This window comes from Talpa europaea (genome assembly GCF_964194135.1).
Source record: "Talpa europaea genome assembly, chromosome: 3".
Classification (NCBI taxonomy): domain Eukaryota; kingdom Metazoa; phylum Chordata; class Mammalia; order Eulipotyphla; family Talpidae; genus Talpa; species Talpa europaea.
The window spans coordinates 15,218,859-15,241,631 of NC_140069.1; the positions used below are offsets into that span (position 1 = coordinate 15,218,859).

General features: G+C 40.2%; 1 protein-coding gene across 1 annotated transcript in view; it reads left to right on the top strand.

Moving 5' to 3' along the window:
* Positions 1-311: 311 nt before the first annotated feature.
* Positions 312-22,773, top strand: part of SAMD12 (sterile alpha motif domain containing 12) — a gene marked incomplete at both ends in the record, with an annotated part of 173,491 nt that continues 151,029 nt past the window's right edge. Inside the window, 2 exons of the mRNA XM_084229758.1 lie at positions 312-411; positions 13,294-13,472. Coding sequence (XP_084085884.1) covers positions 312-411; positions 13,294-13,472 — 279 coding nt within the window. The remainder of the gene's footprint in view (positions 412-13,293; positions 13,473-22,773) is intronic.

Sequence of the window (22,773 nt, forward strand, 5' to 3'; positions counted from 1 at the left end):
GGAAACTGTGTGTGTGTTTGTGTGTGTGACTTTATTCCATGGAAATTTTCTTCTTGAGAGTTCAGAACTATTACAGCAGCTCCTCCCTTGAACCCTTCTGGCAGGAAAGAGAACAAGTCCTCTTGGTAATTCTAACACAATTGCAGAATTCTGATTGGACAGCAAAGGTCACATGATGGGGCTAATGTAATGTGCTGATTGGCTGAGGGCCAGGTCATATGCTTAAGCCCTGGATTAGGAGTGAGATCCACCTCTGCACTGTAAGGGCTGGGAAGGGGGCTATTGCAGAAGCAATATGAATGGAGGCGGACATGGATGAAACAACCAGATCCACTGAGTGCACAGTGAACCCTGACTACCCACAACAGCAGGTGCGGTCAGTATGGGGAGGCCAGCAATCAGTACCACAAGGTGTGTGTGGGGGGTCCTGGTTACCTTACTTAGTTCTTAATTCCTACTAGTCATTAGAATAATCTCCTGCAGCCTGGACTCTTTGAGGATCAATTAATTTGGGATGATCCCTGGTTGGCCAGATGTGCATGATTTTAAAAGTTCTAATGTGCAGCCAAAATGAGCTATTGACTAGGTCTAGGTCCTGACTTCATTTACTAATACAGTGACCTTGGGTAAATAATTTAATCCCTAGGCTTCAACTTCCTCATTTGTGTAATAGGAACAGTGCTCTTCACCCAGCAAGATTGTTGGGAGGACTAAATTAGGTGATATATGTAGGGAATAGTGCTGAGTGCTAGAATAAATGTTAGTTTTTTACAGTGCCACAATCAAATACCACAGACTGGGTAACTTAAACAACAGATAGTTATTTTCTCCAAGTTCTGGAGGCTGGAAGCCCAAAATCAAGATCTTAGCAAGTTTGGTTTCTCTTGAGACCTTTCTCCTTGGCTTGTGGGTGGCTTTTTCTCCATGTGTAAACATCCCTGCTGTCTGTTCTTATGTGGAGCACTGGTTATATTGGATTAGAATCCCTCTTATGACTCTATTTCATCTAAGTACTGCTTCAAAGTCCCCATCTTCAAATATAGCTACTTTGGCATGAAGATTTCAACGTAAAAATCTTAGTCCAAATAGATCTAGAACCTTTGATTCTTTGTTGAGAATTCAGCATTCCATTACCCATAAAAAAACTGACACATACACATTGAACCTTGCATACATTTATAGGATGTCCAAGATACCTGTTAAACATCTGAAGCAGCCTTGCAAAGGAAGACAGATGCCACAAAGCTAGGTAAGGAAGGTGTATGTAAAAGGAGAGGGGCATCCCATGCCTGTTCATGCATTCAACAGTCATTTGCCTTTGTGCCAGGCAATGGCTATAAAAATGAATGTCACGGGCAAAGCCCCTTCTCACATGCCATTAACATCACCCTTCAATATCAGAGTACCAAGTGCCCTATAGTTAAAATAACGGGATGTTGTTTGCCTGGGAAGCTACTTGGGTTATGTGGTCAAGATGAGGAGATGATGTTTAAGTGGAGGCTTGAATAACAGGAGTCAGTCCTGCAAATGGGGGCTGAGGGATTATGGCTGATGAAATGCCTGCTAGTTTGGTTTATTTTAGTATCAGCTGACAGAGCCACCTCCCCTCATACCAGCTGCTTCTCAGATTTGGTTCTGCTGCCTGCAGAACATGAATTCAGGTCCGCTCTGAGATAGGCATGGCTATTGTGGATTGTTTCCCTAGCTTTGGGTGTTTTTCCCTTACCCTCCTGGTTGAATTGTCTCAGTCATGTGTTCAAAGGGGTAAGAGCCATCACTTCAAACATCACCTCTACATTCTTATTAATATTATCATCACTTCAGTCTTTAGCCTGAATTACAGTAACCATATGGCAGGGGGATCAGCTTTGGTGGTAGAGCAAATGCATGAATAATAATTGTATTATAATACATGCTTCCATAGCAGTATACTGGGTCTCTGAAGATCTAGAAATGTCCCAATGACCTGGATGGGAGAAGACTTCCCCTAGATGCTGTGTCCTAAAGGTCTTCACTTAAGATAAAATGCATAATCCTACTGTGGCTTGCAGGCTCATGCCACCTTCTCTAACTCTACCAGGAGAGGCTGTGTAGTTCTAGAATTTAGGTTGGGTTCAATTCATTCTTGTGTCTTATTCTGGGGTCCAGGTTGAAGGAGTAAAGCCCCTGGGGCCTGCTCTTTTTCGGTTTTCACAAGTACATGAGAGGCCAAACCAAATTATATAAATGTTTAATTCTGATGCTCAAGTCTTAGCTACTCAAAGCATTAACCAAATTAACTCACAAGACCAACACCAACATCATTTTCTAGGAGCACTGTTCTCCTCCAGGGAAAGGGAATGAATACTTACCAAGTAGTAATTTGATTTATCCTAGCGTGTAAAGAACTTAGAATGTGCCCATATTGGTCTGCCAAAAACAATAATGTAATTTTAACAGTCTTACTATAGGGAAGGGGAGAGAAGGAAGTAGGTTAGGTGAGCAACCGAGTTAGGGGATAACTGTTACAGAGGGCAAGAATTGAGCATATTGTGGGGAGCAAGTGGCTAGTTGAAAATGGGGAGACAGGGAAAAGCTTAAGGATTCATTTCAAATGTGAAACATGAAGTTAGGGTGGCGCCATGTTCCTCGTGTCTTTTGATACCAGCAGCCAAGGAGACAAATGGTTGGATTGATAGGCTTTCTCTGATTTGAGCTTTATGTACTTGATTTCTCCTCATCCTTCCTAATCTTAAGGAGACATTCAGCTCTTAACAGTTGGTGTTTACTATGTTTTAATGGCTGTCATATTGAGAACTGACTGGAAGCATCTTTAGAAATAATTTACACCACTATAAAATGAATTGCTAATCTTCCAGAGTGTGTTCTTTAGAATTGTTTTTGTTTTTGTATACCAGCCAAGAAGATCTAGACCAATAAGGAAACTGGTAAAATATTTTAGAAGCATCGTCTGATTTGAAAGCTAAGTTGGAATATAAATCCTTTCTCAAATATGCAATCACACTGTCTCTGCCATTTGCTTCTAGTTGTGTTTCTTTAGCTGTCTTTTAAGTCAGTATGCATGTGTGTGATTAAGATGTCCACAGGATGCTCGCCCACCGGGGCTCAGCTGTGGGACTCATGCGAGGAACCCAAGGACTGGATATGTGTTAGCCTCTACCAGTCTTTATTTAGCGTGTAAATTATGGGCTAAGTATTTAAAGGGACACAGGTAATGATGTGATAATTAACAGCAACAACATGATTTATCAGATTTACTTTGTGGTGGTGACTTGGAGAATTAGCATACTGCTCTGGGTGGTACAAATGAAAGCTTTGGAATTTCAGGTTCGGAAATAGAGGTATGGGGTAGAATAGGTCAGTTTTTCATAAGACTTACACTGCATCTTTTGTTTTTTGAAAGATTATTTATTTATGTATACAAGAGCTGGGGTACAGGCCAGAGATGCGGGAGGTAAAAGGATCCACCAGAGACAGAGTGGGGAACAGAACAGGCAGACTGACTGAAATACACTGCTGAGGGGAGCAGCGGGTGAGACAAGAGAGGTCTGCTGCACTGTGTGGGTTTCTCCCTGGCCGGCGATTGAACTTGTGCTGCAGAGGCTGCGAATAGCTTCATAGTGCAGTGCTTAACCCCTTGCGCCACCAGGGAGGCCCTTACACTGCATCTTAAATGATGCTCACATAGAAACAGAAGAAGAGTGTCATCAAATTCACCTGTATTACTAAAACGCAATGTTGGCTAAGTTTCTCCCTGCTTAAATCATTTATTGACTTCTCAATTGTTTAGTGAAAAATAAAATGATGAATTCTAATGCCCACATGCTTTTTGCAATCTCCCAGATTATCCTGGCCTCATCTCCATGATTTTTCATGTATTAGATTCTGAAGACTTGTTCACACTTGTCATTGCTCAACATTTTTCCTAATCTGTAACTTTCTTAAAAAATAGATTTTAATTTATTTGAGGCAATAATTGGTTTATGACATAAGTTTCAGGTAGTATAGCCTTGCAATTTGACATCCTAAACACTCCATCATGATTACCATCAAAACTCCAGTTTCTATTCCTCACCATACCTTGACCCTCTTTACCTGTTTTACCCATCATGTAACCCTTTTCCCCTCTGATTGCCACAAATCTGTTTTCTGTATCTAATGGTTTTGTTTGTTTGTTTGTTTGCTTGTTTTTTACTCATTTGCTTTGTTTCCTTTAATTGGTCCTTCCTCTTAGACACCTTACTGTATCGGTGGTGCAAACCCAACCTCTTCTTCAAAAACCTCTCTGAATTGCCAAGTGCCTATGAAGTCTTACCTGATTTTTATTGACTTGGAAATGATCATTTTCTTACTTTTTTTAAGATTTATTTATGCATACAAGAGCTGGGGCACAGGCCAGAGATGTGGGGGGTAGAGGAGGATCCACCAGAGACAGAGTGGGGAACAGAACAGGCAGACTGACTGAAATACACTGCTGAGGGGAGCAGCAGGCAAGACAGGAGAGGTCCGCTGCACCATGTGGGTAGCTCCCTGGCCGGCTGGGGATCGAAGTCATGCTGTAGAGTCTGTGGATTTCTTCATAGGTTGCGTCTTAACCCCTTGCGCCACCAGGGAGACCCCTATTTCTTACTTTTTGAAGACCTCTCATCATTACCTTCTCTGCAGCTCTTTACTCCTATACTGTTACCCCCTTTTCACCTACAAATAATGATTAGTCTGGTTATTTTAAGTCAGTGGCATAGGAGTACTTAAAATATTAGTTTTCATAGACACACAGTTAAAAGAAACTGAGACACTCCAAGTTTCTACAAATTTTTTCTTTTGCTAACATAGAAACACATGTGTGCAGATACACATATACTATTTCTTATCTAACTTCATAGACCATTGGCATTAGCACTCAAAAATGCAGGGAAGACAATATTAAGATAAAGGGTAGGCCTTTACACTGCGAACATTTGGTCAATGAAAACTCAAGAGGCTCTCTGTTTCTTTCATGTCACTGAGGACCAAGCACATTTTAATCACCTCTCTCTCCTCTCTGGGTGGACGGGTGGAAGCCACTATTTCAGTAGACCGTGAGCTTTGTTGGAGCTGATTTATATTGGAATCCCAATATATCTCCATCTCCCTCAGAGATAATCGTGGGTCTCTAAAAGCTTATAACAAAAAATAACTGTGATTTGTGACACAGAAGCAACCTGGTCAGGGGAGAGATTATTCAAAGATCTGACAGTTATCTAAAATAACTAAACAGAAGGTGACTTTGGTAAAAGCATATCTAAAATGTATATGGAAGCCAGAGGCTATAAGAACTGTTCTTTCGGAGAGTAAACATTTGATAAAATCCCTAACTATGGAATTATATTTAACTGTTTCTTTAAAATGTAGATAGCTAGAGCACTAAAAACAAGTACAGAAAATAAAATTTCTGGCATCAAATTTGTGGTTCCTTTTCAAGTGACAGTTTAACATTGGGAAGAAAGACACTTTTTCAAATTCATGCTGTTATTGTGGACATTTTCAACTACCTGCACTGTCCACTTTGTAATCACTGTCATGTGTGGCTAGTGAGCATTTGAAATGTGGCTAGTGTAAGCGAGGAAATTTCAAGTTGTATTTATAAATTATAATTGTATAATATATACCTTATATATAAAATATATAATACATTAAATATATTTAATATAAATATATAATTAAATATTAAATATATAACATTAAATATATGATACATATTTTTATGTATAACTTATAACTATAAATTATAATTAAAATAAACACAGGTGGGTATTGGTTCCCCTACTGAACTGTGTGGCTTCAAATGATTAAACCAGTTGCTTTGGGGTATTGATCTGAAACTTATGGTGCCAACTTTGATGATACCGTATCAATTTTCTTAGTAAATCTGAGAAATGTAGAACTATTTCTGAAGGGGTCTTTATATAACTGTCAATGACTTCACCGACACTTGCTTGAGCTTTATTTATTCTCACATCACCACAGTGTTAAAATTGCTGATCCTCAATCCACAGATCTGTCCATTTCCTTTGTTACAGCTCTTCTTTAGATAGGAATTGTGAGACACACACACACGCATACATACATATTTAGTATAATATGTCTCTATCAGATATGCATTGTGACAATCAAATGAAACAAGGGGTACAGCCAGTAATATGTTTGTTTGCTGAAATCACATTGGGTTTATTTAATAATTAACAACTTAAATGACAATTATAAAAATTGTTGATCTCTTGACTCATGGTTGCAACCCTACAGTCACAAAATATAAGCAGCTCTAGAGATCACATCTCCATTCAAGACAGTTCATTTAAGAACTGTCTTTTACTCATTAAACTTCTGCTTAGGTCCCTCACCCATCTGTGCACAACCATTTGTAGCTGCAAGTGCGGCTGGGATATTGATTATTGGCTTTGTGACTGTATTGCAGCAGGTGGCAAGTAGGAGAGCATGGAGTGTTTAGAGGACCAGACATGTATGCCACAAAAAGTTAGAAGCCCATGTGATGTGCAGATTACTTCCAGAGAGTACACTTTGCTGAATTTGAATCCAGAATATAATGATTAAGACACCTCTATTAATCAAACCACTATTTGGGGAGTGTCTGCTACGTGTATATTATACATGAGAGAGGTGTGAAACAAGATCAGTGTCCTACAGGAGCACCTCTAGCTAGAAGTAAGCCATATTCAGGAAATTGTGAACAATCCATCTCTATCTTAATAGCTGATAATGGCACTTTGAGTATATTTGCTCTAAGGTTATGCATTCATTTAACAATACTTATTAGGTGCCAAGTGTGTGTAATTATTTAGTCTTTGCAGGCACACAGATGAATAAGACAACCTCTATTCTGCAGAAGACAACCAAGTAAATCACAAATTTCAGAACAGCTCTATGATCCTATGATTTAACATGCTTTTGGAAAATGTTACAGTTAGGTTGCAAGCAACTTATGTTTACTCTTCTGAAAAACAAAGATGTAAGTTACTCATGAGAAGGGCATGGCAGCAAATAGGATTGAATCAGGATCTTTTCATTACCCTCTATTCATTCCTTGAACAATGATTGAGCACTTGCTGTAGAGTAGTCGCTTGGCTAGGCGCTAAGTTTGTAAAGCTTAATAATACGTAGTTTCCTTCGGAGATCATAATGTAGTATATACAGGTGTTGAAGTAGAATATTGGGCACCCGATACCTATGCAATGTTATAAGCCACTGTTAATTCAGTTTAAAATGTTGTCACTTACTTCAGAGAACCCCTAGTCATAGATTAGGCAGACATGTTCATAAATATTTGCATGAGAGAGAGAGAGAGAGAGAGAGAGAGAGAGAGAGAGAGAGAGAGAGAGAGAGAGAGAGAGAGAGAGAGAGAACTTATCATTTAATAAGAGATTAATTGCCAATACTGCTTAGGAGAATATAATGGGTGTAAAATCAGTTAAAGCTTCATAGTGGAAAGGAGAGCATTTAATATTTCCTGAAGGGTTATTCATGCAAATAAGAGGAGAGCATATTATGTAAAAAGATCAATTCTGACAAAGTGAAGAAAAAAAGTATCTGAGTAGCTGCAAGCATTTTCTCCTGGATGTTGGGGAGGTACCCTCAGTGCATGAACCACAGCCACCCAGCAGGCTGTGTGATGTTTACACAGCATCTGTGTTCACAGCAAAGCTCAGCAAAAAAGGAATATTCATCTTGAACGAGGCACCGTCCCTTGTTTCACTGCAGGGAGAGTGAGGTGTGGATGAGAATTGAAAGGACTGGGAAGCAAGCTAGTGACTTCTTTTCAAATAAGATCCATGTGCTCTTGCAAATGAATGTGGCGATGCCAGTGTGTTCCTTGTCTCTTCTTGCGTCGTCTGGAGACACAATGAGGTCTGGCACTTGTAGATAGTCTGTCACTGGGACCTAAGTCACATCAGTCCCGGGGTCAAGTGCAGGAGGGCCCAGGCAATTTCCGGCAATTGAAGTACTTCTTCTGTAGGTCAGATGGGGGCCTTTCTGGAGAGCATACCCTTTCCAGGAAATTTCTAAAGTCATCTGATACTCTTGCTATCATGATCTATTTTCAGCTATAATGTGTAAAATATAGCTGAAAATCACAATGAAATTATTGAAAAACTCTTGAACCTTTGAATAAAGAAAGTATCTTTGGAATATCTCTTTCCACTTACTGGAAGTAGTAGGGGATTGAAGTGAGATGGAGGGGGATTTTGCTTGTATTTAAATGTTATTTTATTGTAAAATATGCATCTTTTACAAAATGTATCACTATATTTTTTTTAGCCTTATTACTCAGGGACATTAAACATTTCCCCACTGTTACACCACTGTTGCCCCAATCCATCTCCAGAACTACTTCATGCACCCAGCTGCAGCTCTGTAGCAAGCAATAGCGCCACATTGCTTGCCCCCAGCCCCACATAACCACTGTTCTCCTTCTTGTCTATATGAATTTGACTGCGTGTCTCAGGGAAGTAGGCTCATGTAGGCTTCTTATTTCATTCACCATAGTGTCTTCAAGATTTAGCCCTGACATCTTATGTGTCAGAACTTCATTCCTTTTTAAGACCGGAATAAATATCCCATTATATATGGGTACCACGTTTTCTTCATCCATTAGGGCACATTTGGGCTGTTTCCACCTTTTGGTTATCATAAATAATACAGTTCTCAACATGGATGTTCGAATAAGCCCCTGCTTTCAATTGTTTACGTTGAATTGCTGGATGAATGGCAATGCTGTGTTTAAATTTTTGAGCAGTCATCATGTAGCTGTCCACCATAGCTACCCCACTCTGCAGTCCCACTAATCATGCACAAGGGTTTCAATTTCCAAGGGAGTGGATTTTTGCAAATGACAAAAAGATGGTGCCTTCAAAATGGCATCTGAAAACAGTGCTAAAATGGGTACATTTGCAGGGAAAAATTTCCCTATTAAAATTTTTAAAACAATATTTATGGAATTTGTTTGGCTTTTAACTCCTCATTTTGAAGAATTTCAGTATTAGCAGCTTTACATGAAAGTGACAGTGACAGCATCAGGTACAGACCACAGGCAGCCTGCGGTGTCAATTCAATAACCAGAAATCTCTAAGGCCTGGGAGTGGCCAGAAAGATGAAGAGGGTCTCAGAGCTGACCTGTGAGCTGCTGAGCCTATTAAATTGAGTAAATAACTTTAGTGAAAATAGGAAAGGGTTGTGATGAGGACAGAAAAGGGAAAGCAAACGGGGGCACCTTTTACATGATAAGCAAAGAAATGGAGGTCACAGCTTGTAACAGGCCATTTGAAAGTTGCTTGATTTGTAAATATTAGAGACATGAAAGAAATTTCAGGAAAAACAAAGCAAAACCTGTCAGAAATGGTTTTAAATAAACACAAGTGCAAAACACAAGCACAAAAACCTAAATCAAATACAGGGCTTGCAGGCGAGGAGGGAACAGCTAGGGAGGATTAAAATATTTGTGTGAAGAAGGAGGCTACGTGGGTGGAAAGTCAAAAAACCCTATTCCACCTCATGTTTATAGATATCTTACACTTTGAATACTAGGTAGTTACTAGCAGAGCAAAGTCTCCTTCTGATTTAAGGCCTGATGCTGTAAGGAGAAGAGGTTGCCACTTGATTCAGCAGCTGCAGTCTTTCTTAAATGCTGGTTCTAGGCTGGGAGGTGAAGATCACAGACCAAGAAAAGCAAGGAATGCAGCTGCCCCCAGCAGCTTGCAGTGGTAGTTCGTGAGGCAGACACATCCATTAGGTGGACACTTTTCTACAGGGAGATGAAGCACCAGGTATTGGGAACAATGAAGTGTAGTCTAGGCTTTCCTGTGTAGCCAGACTCCTGGGAGGCTTTCTAGAGGAGAGGGGTGAGCTAACACAAGGGATTATAGGAGTTTATAAGGGAATGTATATCTGAAGAAATGTTTCCTAAACCAAGACCTGAGGGATAATTAAAGGAGATTGCCTCCCAGAGAAGGAAGTAAGATTGGGAAGAGGGAGAACATCTTTCTAGGATGGAACAAAGGTGAAGCCTTTGTGATCTCTACCTTGGGAGGAATAGCAGGTCCTCAAATTATATTGTTTCATTATGTCCATGAGAAAGGAAAGCTTCCAGGCAGACACTGAATGAAACAATGTTATTTGAAGATCTGTTTTCATTATCCTTGAAGTCTCAAATTCCAAGAACCTCTGGGCACCTTAAGTGAGGAAATACTGGTCTGGAAGCTACCCGCAGTTGGGTAGTATTCCTGGGCCATGAGTTCTGGGGCCAGAGGCTTCCAGTGTCTTGCTGAGAAGTATGCATTTTTTCTTTTCTTTTAATGTGTAGACCTGTTTGTATTATGCCAGCCCCCATTCCACCTCCTTATACCAGCACGCCTTGTTTTAACAATCAAATTTCCAATATATTTAATTGAATAATCATTGTAAACACGCTATTTGGAGATGGCGTTAGCAGTAGTTAGCCTCATGCTCTCTCGGGCTTTGTTCTTTCTGCTACTTCTTCAACTGGACATTGTCTTTGATTCTCCAGCATCTGCTCTGTCCCTGCCTTGTTGAGTAACAGCAGTGTGGTTTGAGGAATTGACCTTAGTAACTGCAGGTCTACGAGTTGAAGGAGAATCTTCTCTCCACTGCCAGGGTTTTAGTTTAGTAATGGGGTGTAGTTTACTTTGGGTCAATGAAAAAAAATGGAGGATTAAGAGAAAGAAAATCTTTGTCATCGAAGGTCTCTGTTATGAGAACCAGCAGCTTGTAACTCCAAGTACTACAACTGGGCCTCAGAAATGGACATCGGAATAGAGAGATGAAAAAAATCCAGGGTCCTTGATCACATGACCTGGGAAGTCAGCTAACACTAAACTTCCACTATTACTGGGCTTCCTGCTCTGGAGGTTAATGATTTCCCTTTTTCACTCCTATTTGGGTGTGTTCATCTGAGGCTTGAAATCCTGTGCATCTTATATAAGTGACATCTCTGCCCTTCAGCAGATACCTGCATGACCTTTGTGACTATAACCCTTTAAGCCTAATTTCTTTTATCTGTGAAATGAATATTATTAGATTTATTCATGAGGTTATTTAAGATCCAGCAAAAATCCTGAGGGAAGAGGTGTGAATTAATTAATACACGTTGAGTGCCTCCTATGCATTGTGAAATAGGTTGGTTCTTGGTTTCAGGAAGTTTAGAGACTAGAAGAAAAATTCAGATAATTTCCATGGAACGTGGTATAAATAAGGTCACCACATGCATATGGTTCTTTGTACAATCAGTATTTTAGGCTCATTCATTCAACATTTGATCTAACATGAAGTATAGGCAGAGATGGGAATGAGAAAGGAGGTAAGGGAATGTGTATCTGAAGAAGTGTTTCCTAAGCCAAAACCTGGAGGTTGATTAGAGTTATTTGACGCCTGAGGAAGGATGTTTCAGGCAAAGGGAAAAGGTATGAAATGGTGTGTGTTGGAGGAAGTGAAAAGGAGGTGTGTGGTCAGAGCAGAGTGAACAATGAATAACTTCGTGAGATGTGAAGTTGGAAAAAGGCAGTGTTAAAGATTTTTGAATGACCTAAATGTAAAATGAAGCCACTAGAAAGTTTTCAGCAGGAGAATCTCATGATCCATGTAGACACGTTTTAATGGGCTTTCAGGCCCAACTGAGGAAGAGCAGTTGAGGATGGATGTGAGGGCCTGGACCCCGTGATGGCAGCAGAGATGAGACCCTGTGATGTGGATGAGATTGCCGCAACATTTTGAGCATAGAACTTACCAGATCTGATGGAAGAAGAGATTGGCAATTTGTAGATGGTGTCGGGATGGACTCCTCAGTGTCTGTCAGTCACTGGTAAAGGGATATTTTTGCTGCAAAATCCAAAGTTCGGTTTTGAACATATTAAATTTGATGCATCGGTGATCCATTGAAATTGGGATGCTTATTTTATCTGCAGCTCACTAGAGATCTAGGCTGGAGTTAAATTGTATGTCATTGACATGTTGATTGTATTAAAAGTCATGGGAATGGGACGAGGGAGTATGACGAGGACACCTTACCTCACTTCTGAGAAACTGCCCTTTGTCCTTCCAAGGTAGTACATTCTTTCAGAAGCACGGTCAAGATGAGAAAACTCTGCCCTGGAAGGGATGCTGAGTAAAGGGAAGAACTTTAAGAAATTGCAGAAATCAGCTGATACGAAGAATGTTGACAAACGGGAAAGTGATGATGCTAAGTAAAAGGACATTATCAGTGGAATCTGAGTGAAATGGATTGGGGTGGGGGGATGGAATTTAAGTTCTGGTCTTCTCTGAGATAAAAGGGAAAAAGGTATAGGAGTTTAAATTTGAAAGGTTGGGTCATAGGGAAATGAGATAATTTATTGCCAGACACCTCAAAATACAGGTGGCTGTGCATGTGCACACACCTGGGCTTCATGGAGTCATCTGAGGAGAATGTCTGGCTTCCCTGTAATCCCCGCTATTTCTGTGATAATACTGTGTACATAGGAGGGGCTTGGTAAGTATTTGTTGAATTAATAAAATAACCCTAGAACGTAGCCTTTATATTTTATCTGTTGGGGGTATCCATGAGAGGATATGAGCAGAGTAACAGCTGAAAAATCAGAAAGTGCAGGCTCAACTCTCTTGAATCCTTCACTCTTATCTGTCCTTCTCCATGTAGCAGTAATAACTTTTTTCAAATCACTAGTTCTTTCATCTACCTCTTCTATCTGATTGTAAGTTCTTTGAAGGTAACATCTTTTATCTCCTGGATCCATGTCTCCAGGTTCTAACCCAGGGTGGCACATAGTACATGCTCAATAAATACTTAATGAACAAGTGCAGGAGGGTGCGCTTGAATGGATGCTTGAACACTAGAGAAGATTAGAAAGGGGGAGTGAGTGAGCAAGTTTCTGGATGGAGGCAGAGATATAAGGTAAATCACAGAGATTGAAATAACTGCGTGTTGGGGAGGCTGTAACGAAGCTTCCTAATTTGGTATTCTCATCGTAGTGTGGGAATTAGTAACTTGCTCAAGGTCACACAACTTGGAACTTAAGATTTCTAGATTTGCAGTTAAGTCTTTCTGACTTCAAAGCTCAAGAGTTCCCAGGCTAACACCTCACCAAGGTATTTTCCACCTTATGACACCACCTCTCAACTTGAAGATGCCTTATTTCTCCCCCAACCTCCTTAAGCCAGATGAGATATATCACATAGCACCTTCTTTATGTCATTTGTTTTCTGAGTAAATATATTTGCTTCTTTTCCTAGCTCTCCATTGTGGTTTGAATCCACGGGGTATTGATCACCCTCCCCATGCCGAAGGTATTAAACTGCAGATTGAAGGTGAAGGTGTTGATACTCAGTCCATTAAAAACAAACATTTCCAGAAGGTGCTTGACCAAAAAGGAACTCCCAAACGACTCCAGGCAGAAGCTGAGACGACTAAGGTATGTGGTGATCCAATAAATTAAAGCGATTCTGATGCAGTGGCTTTGACTATTTTGTAGTCCAGCCACAGAGAAGACTTGATGGTGCTCTCACTAATTACTCTTATATGTTCAGCTAAATGAACACTGCTTCTTGATTATAGATGGTAAATGAAAATACTGAATGTATCTCCTTTGGAATGAAGTTGAAATGTGTGGCCAGTGCTATGTCATGAGGCCCTGAGTGTGCTGTAGTATGAGCTCTAGAGAAGAACTTGGAGTTAATGCTGAAAGATTGCTTTATGTGGCCCAGATTTACCATTTTATGATGTTGGTCAAATCAGGTGACTTTCTGAGCCTCAGAGTCTTCATCCATACAATGGGTACATAGACACTACCTTCCACATTAGGGTGAGCAGGTGAGATAATACCATGCATGTCCAAGTATTTCGTAAAAGATCCAGTGTTGTGGATCCAGTGAAGGACTTTTGTTGACAAAGACTGTTAATAATAATTGAGACTTTATTAAATCTATACGTCTGTCCAGGTGCTGGTTGAAGGACTCTTGCTGTACTTAATGGCTGTTCATGATCCCCTTAATAATTCTATGGCATAGACTCTATTAAATAGGACCCTAATTGATATAATTGCTTTTATTTGTTTTGTTTTGTTTTGCTGTAGAAACCTAGCTCTTTTTACTCTTTAGCCCAGATGTAGACACAAAATACATGGGTAAACTTAGAGTCTCAAGGCAAGTGATTATTTAATAAGGACAACCTGTTTTAAAGGCTGTCCACAATGGAACTGGCACTCTGGATTTTTTGTCTGAAATCAGTGAAGATGTTTATGTTGGGGGAAGAGTTTTGAAGATGTTCATATTAACTTGGTTTTTGGAAATTGAGAGAACTGGTTTTCATTTGGCATTTGGTTTCCTCCGTGTGCATTCTCTGTGAGAGAATTTTCTTTCAGATGTTTGTAGAGTGAGAATGAATATATGCATGCCTCAGAGAGCAAATGTTGTAGTCATCCTAGAGAAACCTTAAGTAGAAAGGTAGAAAGGTCACTTTGCTGTCATACAATAACCACCTCCCTTCACTAAAAAAAAAAAAAAAATGCCTTCCAAAATAATTTTTTTATTTTATATATTTTTACATCATTTTTCATTTTTGCACAATGTATGCATTTTCATCTTGGATGTAGTCCCCATACACTTCCCACCCACCTTGTTTTGATCCTACTCCTCGCCTCCCCATAGTGTGTCTCTGGTTTATAGTTGCTTGTTGATTTTGATTTTTACTTTATTATAATTAGTCTTTTTCCTGGTCCCTTATTGAGGTTTTCTAAATTCCTGCTATGAGTGAGACCATCTGGTATTATTCTTTTTCTTTCTGGCTTATTTCACTGAGCATGATCTCTTCCAGCTCCATTCATGTTACTGCAAATTGCATGAGTTTATCTTTTTTGATTGCTGAATAATATTCCATTGTGTATATGTACCACATCTTCTTGATCTAATATAAACTGATACAAAATAAATTTTTTAATTCATAGAGTTTTGAATAATTACCCTGTGTTACATCTCTTCTTTAATGTAGATAATTAAAAACTGACAGTGTGTATGTAAGTGGGAATGATTCCCAAGGAAAATATAACAGGTACTTTGTACTAGACACTTTAGGTCAGGATTGGTACCTCACAGAAGCTGGATGATGACTTAAGTTTATGTTTGGTGAGCAGAGTTGAAAATAAGTGCCATGTCATAACATCTAGTTCTCCTCAATCTCTGCTGCCACTCTGCATCTTGAGCAAGCAAACTAATGTCTAAGGGTCTTCTTTCTCACAGAAGATAGTTTGTGTCTTATCTTTTCAAGAGAAATATTTTTAAAAAATGAGAAAAAGAAAATTAAAATTATGGATATTTGTCTGATTTTAATTCAACTTGAATTAAGCATTCTAGATGATCTCTTATTTGTAAAATAGACTGATAACTAAAACAAAAAGATTCAATTCTGATATGTGTTTGATTACTTCTGAATTATATGGACTATGTCATATTGTAGTAAATCTGGATTTTTCATGTGGGACCACATGCCTTTGCCTCTAAGATCATTTCGCACATGCTGACAATATACTTCACTGGGAATGAGTAGTCTATAATGAACTTTTCCTCAGGACTAGACTACATATTAACAACCAGATTCACTGAGTTTATTTAGATCATCTACAATGAAATCCCCAAACAAATATTTTGAAAGGGGATTCTTCACGATTTCACATTGACATCTTATTTAGGACTAGAAAGTTTTGTGAAGTTTGGGTTAATTCATGTTTTCATGAAGGACTTGATAGCGGTGAGCACTGGGGGCACAGAATTTAAAGAAGTAGCACTGTGTGCTCACTGCAGACCCACAGGGTCACCTCCCCTGGAGTTTCTGTGGCACACACAGTATGCGCTTGTTTTGTGCATGTGTATTTAGAGGGTCATTGGAGTTATGAGTTATCTGCTTTCTTGAGCAAATAATTGAATCTCTAGTAACTTGACTTACTTTAAACTTACCTTAAAAAAAAAAAAAACCTTCTGGCTAGAAATGCATGCATGTAAACTCACTCAGTAATGTAAATTAGTATAGCTTTTCTGGAAGGCCAATCTGATAGTTATCAAAATTTTAATTGTGTGAAATTTTTGTGCCAATAATTTCCCCCGGAATCTTGTCCTAAGGAAATAATCTCCAGATGTACAAAGCTGGTTGTTGGAGAATGATCACTGCCACTCTATAATGTTAAAACATTAGAAACAGCCTAAATCTGTCCATTCATAGGACCCTGGGTAAAGAACTGTCATGCATACAATGAAATATAATCTCTCTTTATAGAGGAAGAGAAACCTTGGTACATTTCCTAGTCTGTCAGGCTGCTATAACAAAATACCATAGACTAGGTGACTTATAAACAACAGAAAATTTTTTTCCTCACAAATCTGGAGGTTGGGAATTCCGAGATCGAGATGCCATGCGATTCATTTTCTGCTGAGGGAATTTTTCCTGGCTCATAGAAGGCTGTATCCTCCCTGGCAGAAAGGGACAAGAGAGCTCATGATCATCTTTAGAAAGACACTAATCTCATTCGTAAGGATTCCCTCCATCCCAAAAGCCCTGCCTCCAAAAATCATCACATCAGGCATTAGGTTTTAAGTTACGAATTTTTGAAAGACCCAGAAGTTCATTCTACATTAGTCTCTATGTGGGATAATGAGGGTGATCATTCAAAGTGTAGAGGGGGTGGGCCTCTGCAGCGCCGGTTCGATCCCCAGCTGCTCCCCGGCCACTGGAGGAGGGTCCCCTCCTGCCGCCCGCTGCTCCCCTCAGCAGTGCACTTCGGTCCTTCTGCCTGCTCTGCATCCCGCTCTGGCTCTGGTGAATTCTCTCACCCTCCCGCGCTTCTGACTGTACCCAGTGCTTGTATAAATAAATAAAAATAAATCTTAAAAAAATAAATAAAGTGTGGAGGGGGAGGGCAGGTTACTGTTATAACATCCTGTTTATTTAAAAATATCTTTCTTTGTATAAAGGCATCATGGAGTCTAGAAGATTTTACTCCGTAATTTGAGCAGTAGTTTATGTCTAGAGTTGAGATTTGGGGGGAATCTTTCTTTCTCCACCTATTTATTTTAAAACCCTTTTAGATTGCTCTGTTAACCTCAGTATCTCAACAGTGACTTCTATTAAGCTGGTGTCTTGCCTACTAGGTTGCTGCACTTCTCCTTTCCAAGACTTTCTAAGTCTTGCTATGTTATATTTGCCAAGGGAGCAAGTGAACTTGGGCACTTTGTTCTTGCATGTGCCTTGGATTGCAGAGGCCATATTAGGAGGTGTTTTGTGTGCTTGTCTCTCTTCCTGAACTTTTTGGCATCTAACAGCTCTGACCGGGTGTTACATTATGTTTCAATTTGACAGTCTATCTCTTTGCTACTGACTGATTACACAAATCAAGTTCCCCATATGTGAGGTCCTGTTTACAGGCCTCCCACAAGAAACCTGGCTGCAGCTCGCTCTCTTGCCTGTGGGCTCTGTCATTTTGAGTCTGGCCACATGGGAAATTGAGACCAGTGCCTCGGCCTGTCACCGGTTCAGATCTCCAAAGGCATGGTGAGCCTCATGCCCCTTCCCTGTGGTGATTTACTGACACCAGGAGAGATGTTCTGTCTTGATTTCCAGCTTGTCCTTAATTATATTTTAAAATGCTTTAAAATTTATATTCTAGTATCTTTGAGTTTCTAGAGACTGGGTTGAGGAATTGTAGCATAAGCTTAATGTACCATCTTGCCCCTGAAATTTGTAGGGCTTTTATATTGCTTTTATACTTTAATGAATCAATCTCCCCGTGTCTCTATCTCTATATCTCTTGTACATCTCTACATATTATCCATTCTGGAAAAAGCCATCCTTTTTGCATTTCTTATTATGTGTTTCTTGGAATCCTTGGCCCTAATTCCCCAAAAGACTGGAACCCTAATTCCAGTAGGAGGTTGTCTGTACCATGAATTGCCTATGGTTCTTATAGACAAAGGCTTACTTTTAAACCTTACAGTTGGACAGCATTTAATCTAGTTGAAAAGAAAATAAAAGGATCCAATTTTTTGGTGTATGGATCTCAAAAGATAGTTACCAGTGTATAAGCCAGAAAGAAAAAGGAAAATATCAGATGGTTTCACTTATAGAAGGAATGTAGGAGAACCAAATAAGGGATCAGGAAAAAAAATAAATATGATAAATTAAAAAACAAAATTAACAGGCAGCTATGAATCAGAGACACTCTGCAGGGGAGGTGGAGGGAGAAGGATCAAAACAGGGGAGAGACGAGCACATAGGGACTATGGTGATGGTGCATAGGTGAATGGGTGGTGGGAATTCTATGGGGACTATACTTGAGAGCAAATATTGTAAAAAAAAAAAAAAAAGGATGAATGATGTAAAAAAAAATTCTATGTATAAGATATTTACCAATGTAAATAATTACCAATGTCCTAAATGCCCTGAGCACTTAGGAATCCAGAGAGAAAGCACACACGCTGCACCACAACTGCTGTTGTGAGTTCAAGACAAAAATGATGTTAACTTATCTTTACAGGCAAGATGGCAGGGACAGCATTTTCATTTCATTGGGAGGCCCAGAAGTTAGGGTTTTTTTTGCCCTAACAAAAATCCCCTAACAGGGATTTTTGCCTCCTCACCCACACAGGAGCTGCCACAGGTGAGGGCCAATGTGGGATGAGTCTCCTTGACACCGAGCACACAGCCTGTTTCTTACCTGTCTTTTTTTCTTTACCCTCCCAGTTATGTTGGCCCAAGTAGGGAAACTCACAGCTCCTGGAGGCCAGGTGTAATTCTGCATGGAATTTTCCAAGATAAACAGCTCTGTGAGAAATTGAGGTCTTCCCCAGACAGGCCCAGACCTCATAAATTGACCCATTCCTCACAAAGTAGTAGCGATGCAACTGCCAGAGCAAATATTCCAGAAGAGGCAGAATTTGACCTGTGTGTCAAGTAGGAGTAAAACTCTAACATGTAGCAGTTAGAATAGAAGGAGCCCTTAGTGATGAGGTCTGCCACCCTGAGCCCAGGTGTGGCAGCAGGTGCACAGGTATGCACACAGCAGGCTCTGGATAGTCAGGGTTTCTGCTATAGAAACTGACATTGGAGCAGTAGGTTGGGGCCAAGTTGTATGAGATAGGAATGTTACGGTGAGGAGTGTGGATTTATTTTCTGCATGCGCTATCCAGTATCATAACCCCTAACCATGGGTGTCTATGCAAATTTATTCAAATGGACTAAAATGAACATTTTTTTCTTTGGTCATACCAACCAAATTTCAAGTTGACATGCTCCATTGACACATGTGTCTAGAGGCTACTGTTTTAGATGTCACCAGAACATCATGGGAAGTTCTATTGGATGATGTTGCTCTGATCCGACGAAGTTTTCTGGGTACAGGAAAAAGATGAAAATTGAAAATTAATATTGTCTTTGACCCCTGTCCTTGGCCTGGGGTGGGTGGGGGTGCATATGCATTGGTTACAAGAAAAGTGTGAAATAAGGGTCTGTTTTGAAAGTGATAGCCCTAAGTGTTCTGAAGTTTGGAATTTGTGTTTCCATGGCAACTCTGGCTATGGGGCAAGATCAGCCTATCAGCAGGCAGTGTCTGGGCTCTTCTTGGAATTAGTGGATGTGTCCTCACAAGTGGCCTAAACAATACATTGAGAAATGGGAAACCTTCATTTCTACACTGGATTCTCTAGCTGCTCACAGGGAGCCTTCCTCTTTCCATAGTTTTGATTCTTGCAAAATAGGGTTTTCTCAGGTCCTTATCTTTCCTTGCTAGCTGTACTGATTTGGAGGAGCCTGTAGAGGATCAAGTTGCTTGGTGGTTTCTTGAATGTCCCTGGCATAGGTGTGACTGCTCCATGTCGTTTATAAGTAAGATTTGCCTCTCCATTTTGCAGTTAAGAAAACAAAACATTTAAATGACTTGCCAAAACTTAGCTTCTGGCTAACAACCAGAGAAAGACAGAATGCAAATCGAAATCTAATGACTCCAAATCCAGGGTTTTTAATTCCCATAACATTAGATGTACAAATGGTTTATTTATTTGAAAAGAAAATATAATCTGTTAAACTGAGAGTCTGGCCAACTGGGCAAAAGAAGAGGTTAAAATACTGCATGTATTTATTCCTCAGAGAGAAGCACAGCAAATCTTGATTGCTGTATTATGTAAGGGAGATCAATGCCAGCATCTAAAACAGTGAATAATTGCCTGCATTTGGCTTTGGGATGCATTATGTGAATCTTTGGCAGCAGCTAGCCTTTTCTCATTAGGCTAATATTAGATTTAGTTTGTATTTCTTTGGCACAGAATTAAAGGAGCTGGCCTGGAACTTGGTGCATGCTGGAGGCAGGAGGAGGAGGAATTCTGGTGCTTTGGATAAGCCACAGGCAGATAAATGCAAGTTGACTGGAGGGCATCTGATGCACATTTGTATTAGTGAGCAGGAAGCATTAATCTGGTATTAAAACAGAAAGCTAAAAGAAATTTAGTTGGGCTAAAAGATGAAGGGTGGATTGTACTTCACCTTGATCAAATTACATTGCTCAGCTGCCTCTGAGAAGGTCTGTGGCAATTTGGGGATTGAATGATCTAATTCTTGGCTATCTGCATTGCTTGGCTCAAGGAGCAAGAGTGTTTCCAAAAGAAGCTGCCAACCCACTATAATGTCACCAGCAGTATGAAAGGACATAATGCATGGCAAGCATAATGAGCACATATTTAGTTAAGAATTGTCAGAAGGGTCAGCACACAAGAGACAAGCCAGAATGACTTCATGCTAAGTGAGCCCCAGCCCAAGTGCTTATTACATCGGGTACTTGGAAAGATCTCAGAAAAAACTACAGTAAACCTGTATTTGAAAAGGTAAGCATTTATTACTAAAGTGTTGAGCTTTAAAAAGTATGAGAGTAGATAGTGTATTTGTGTCTCCAAAGACATCCCTGCACTGGTGTCTTGGAGTGTTTGGTCCATGTGATGGTTTTGGTGTTAAAACCAAACACATTGTTGGGGAGGGTGTGAGAGAGTGCCTCTCCAGTTTTTCCAGTACCTTTTGTTGAAAGACAGTACCTCAGAGCATATCTGACCACCTCATTTATTTTAAAGGTAAGGGAACTGAGACTTTCATGAGCTTCCCTACCTTCTCCAAGATTTTAAGACTAACATGGTCCAGTTTGCCTGAAACATTCTTCTACCCCATGGCCTGTGCATCCTACTCTGATGTGCTGACAAATCTGTACAGAATGAATCCTCAGAGCCACTGGTGTTACTTATCTGGTTGCTGAGATGTCAGTGTGTGCCTTTTGAAGATGCAAAGTGGAAGGTGACCTTCAGGGATGTCACCTAACAGTAGACAGATCAGAAAGTCACAACTGCTTCATTGACCACTTTAATGGGGCTAAGATCACCTTCTGGAAGAGGAGGCATTTGAATGCCAGGGATGCGTTGTCTGGTAGCACTCTGCTCAAATGCTTTTCTTTCCCAGTCCAAAACTCTGAAAATCAGTCTGTAAGTTTTCTAACTACTGCAACAGTCAGTCATAACAGAACTGATCAAGATCTCTCACAATTACAGCCATCTCTAAAAAAAGCAAACATACAACTTGTACCTGAGTGGTGAGCTCATTCTGCACTTATGATGAAGACTTCTCATCCTTGTTATTGACATTGGAAAACCCTAATAAGTATCTAAGAACTCTGGCCAAGCCAGCCAAGGGAAGAACTCAAGCATAAAAAGCAGGACCACAATGAGACATGAGGCAGAGGAAGATGGATACCAGAGGTTGGAGGAAGAAAGCAGGGTCCAGATTTGCCTAACCCTGTAGCCAGAGGTGGATGGCATTCTGAATAGGGTGCTGATGCTGACCACATGCTCAAAGCATGTGCATACATCCTAAAAAATCTGTATAAAGTGCATGTGTTTGTAAACACTATCAAGGTTTTTGAAACATAAATTCTTGGATTCCATTAATCATATAAACAGGCTTTTACTATAAAGGGCCAGAGGGCCCCAACCATACTGCGTCATTTACTAGCCCCATATGAGAAGAGGGTCCATTTCATTGAGATAGTTAAGTGGTGAATCTATGGTTTAGACACTCCTGTGCTGCTCCTTATCACCTGGCTGTGCCCAGTATGCTGTGGGAAGTGCTGACTGTTGAGCTCGGGGGGCTGCACCCCCAGTGTTATGGGAACTCTAGGGCAAGGAGTGGGAGGCAGAAGGTACTTCAAATGATGGTAAACAAACACCATATTCTCTCTCCTTTTCTTTTTAAGTAGGCAAATGGGTATAGCTTATCTTCTATTTGGATGTAAGCTGCCAAAATTTTATAGTTGTAAAGGAAGAAATGCATTGTAACAAATCATTTTCAAGTGCCCTGATATCACTAATCCATGGAGAAAAATTTTGTAATAATGATTGAGTTGGGAAAAATGTTGACTATTCCATTATGTTAAAAATATAATCAAATGACAGAGGCCGTCCTGTTCAGAGATGGATTACTCATCCCCTGGTCGTGTTCCTTCATCCTCTCCCCACGACATGCTGTGAAATCCAGGCCTGTTCCACCTCCACTGCTATCACGTGGGTCTGCCTCACCATTTCTTTTACCAGGGGCCACATCAGTAACCTTTAACTGGCCTCCACTTCACTCTTGCCCTCCTGTGTGCCCTTCTCCACACAGCAGTCTTGAGTCAGAGGATGCCACTCACCTGCTTAGCATCC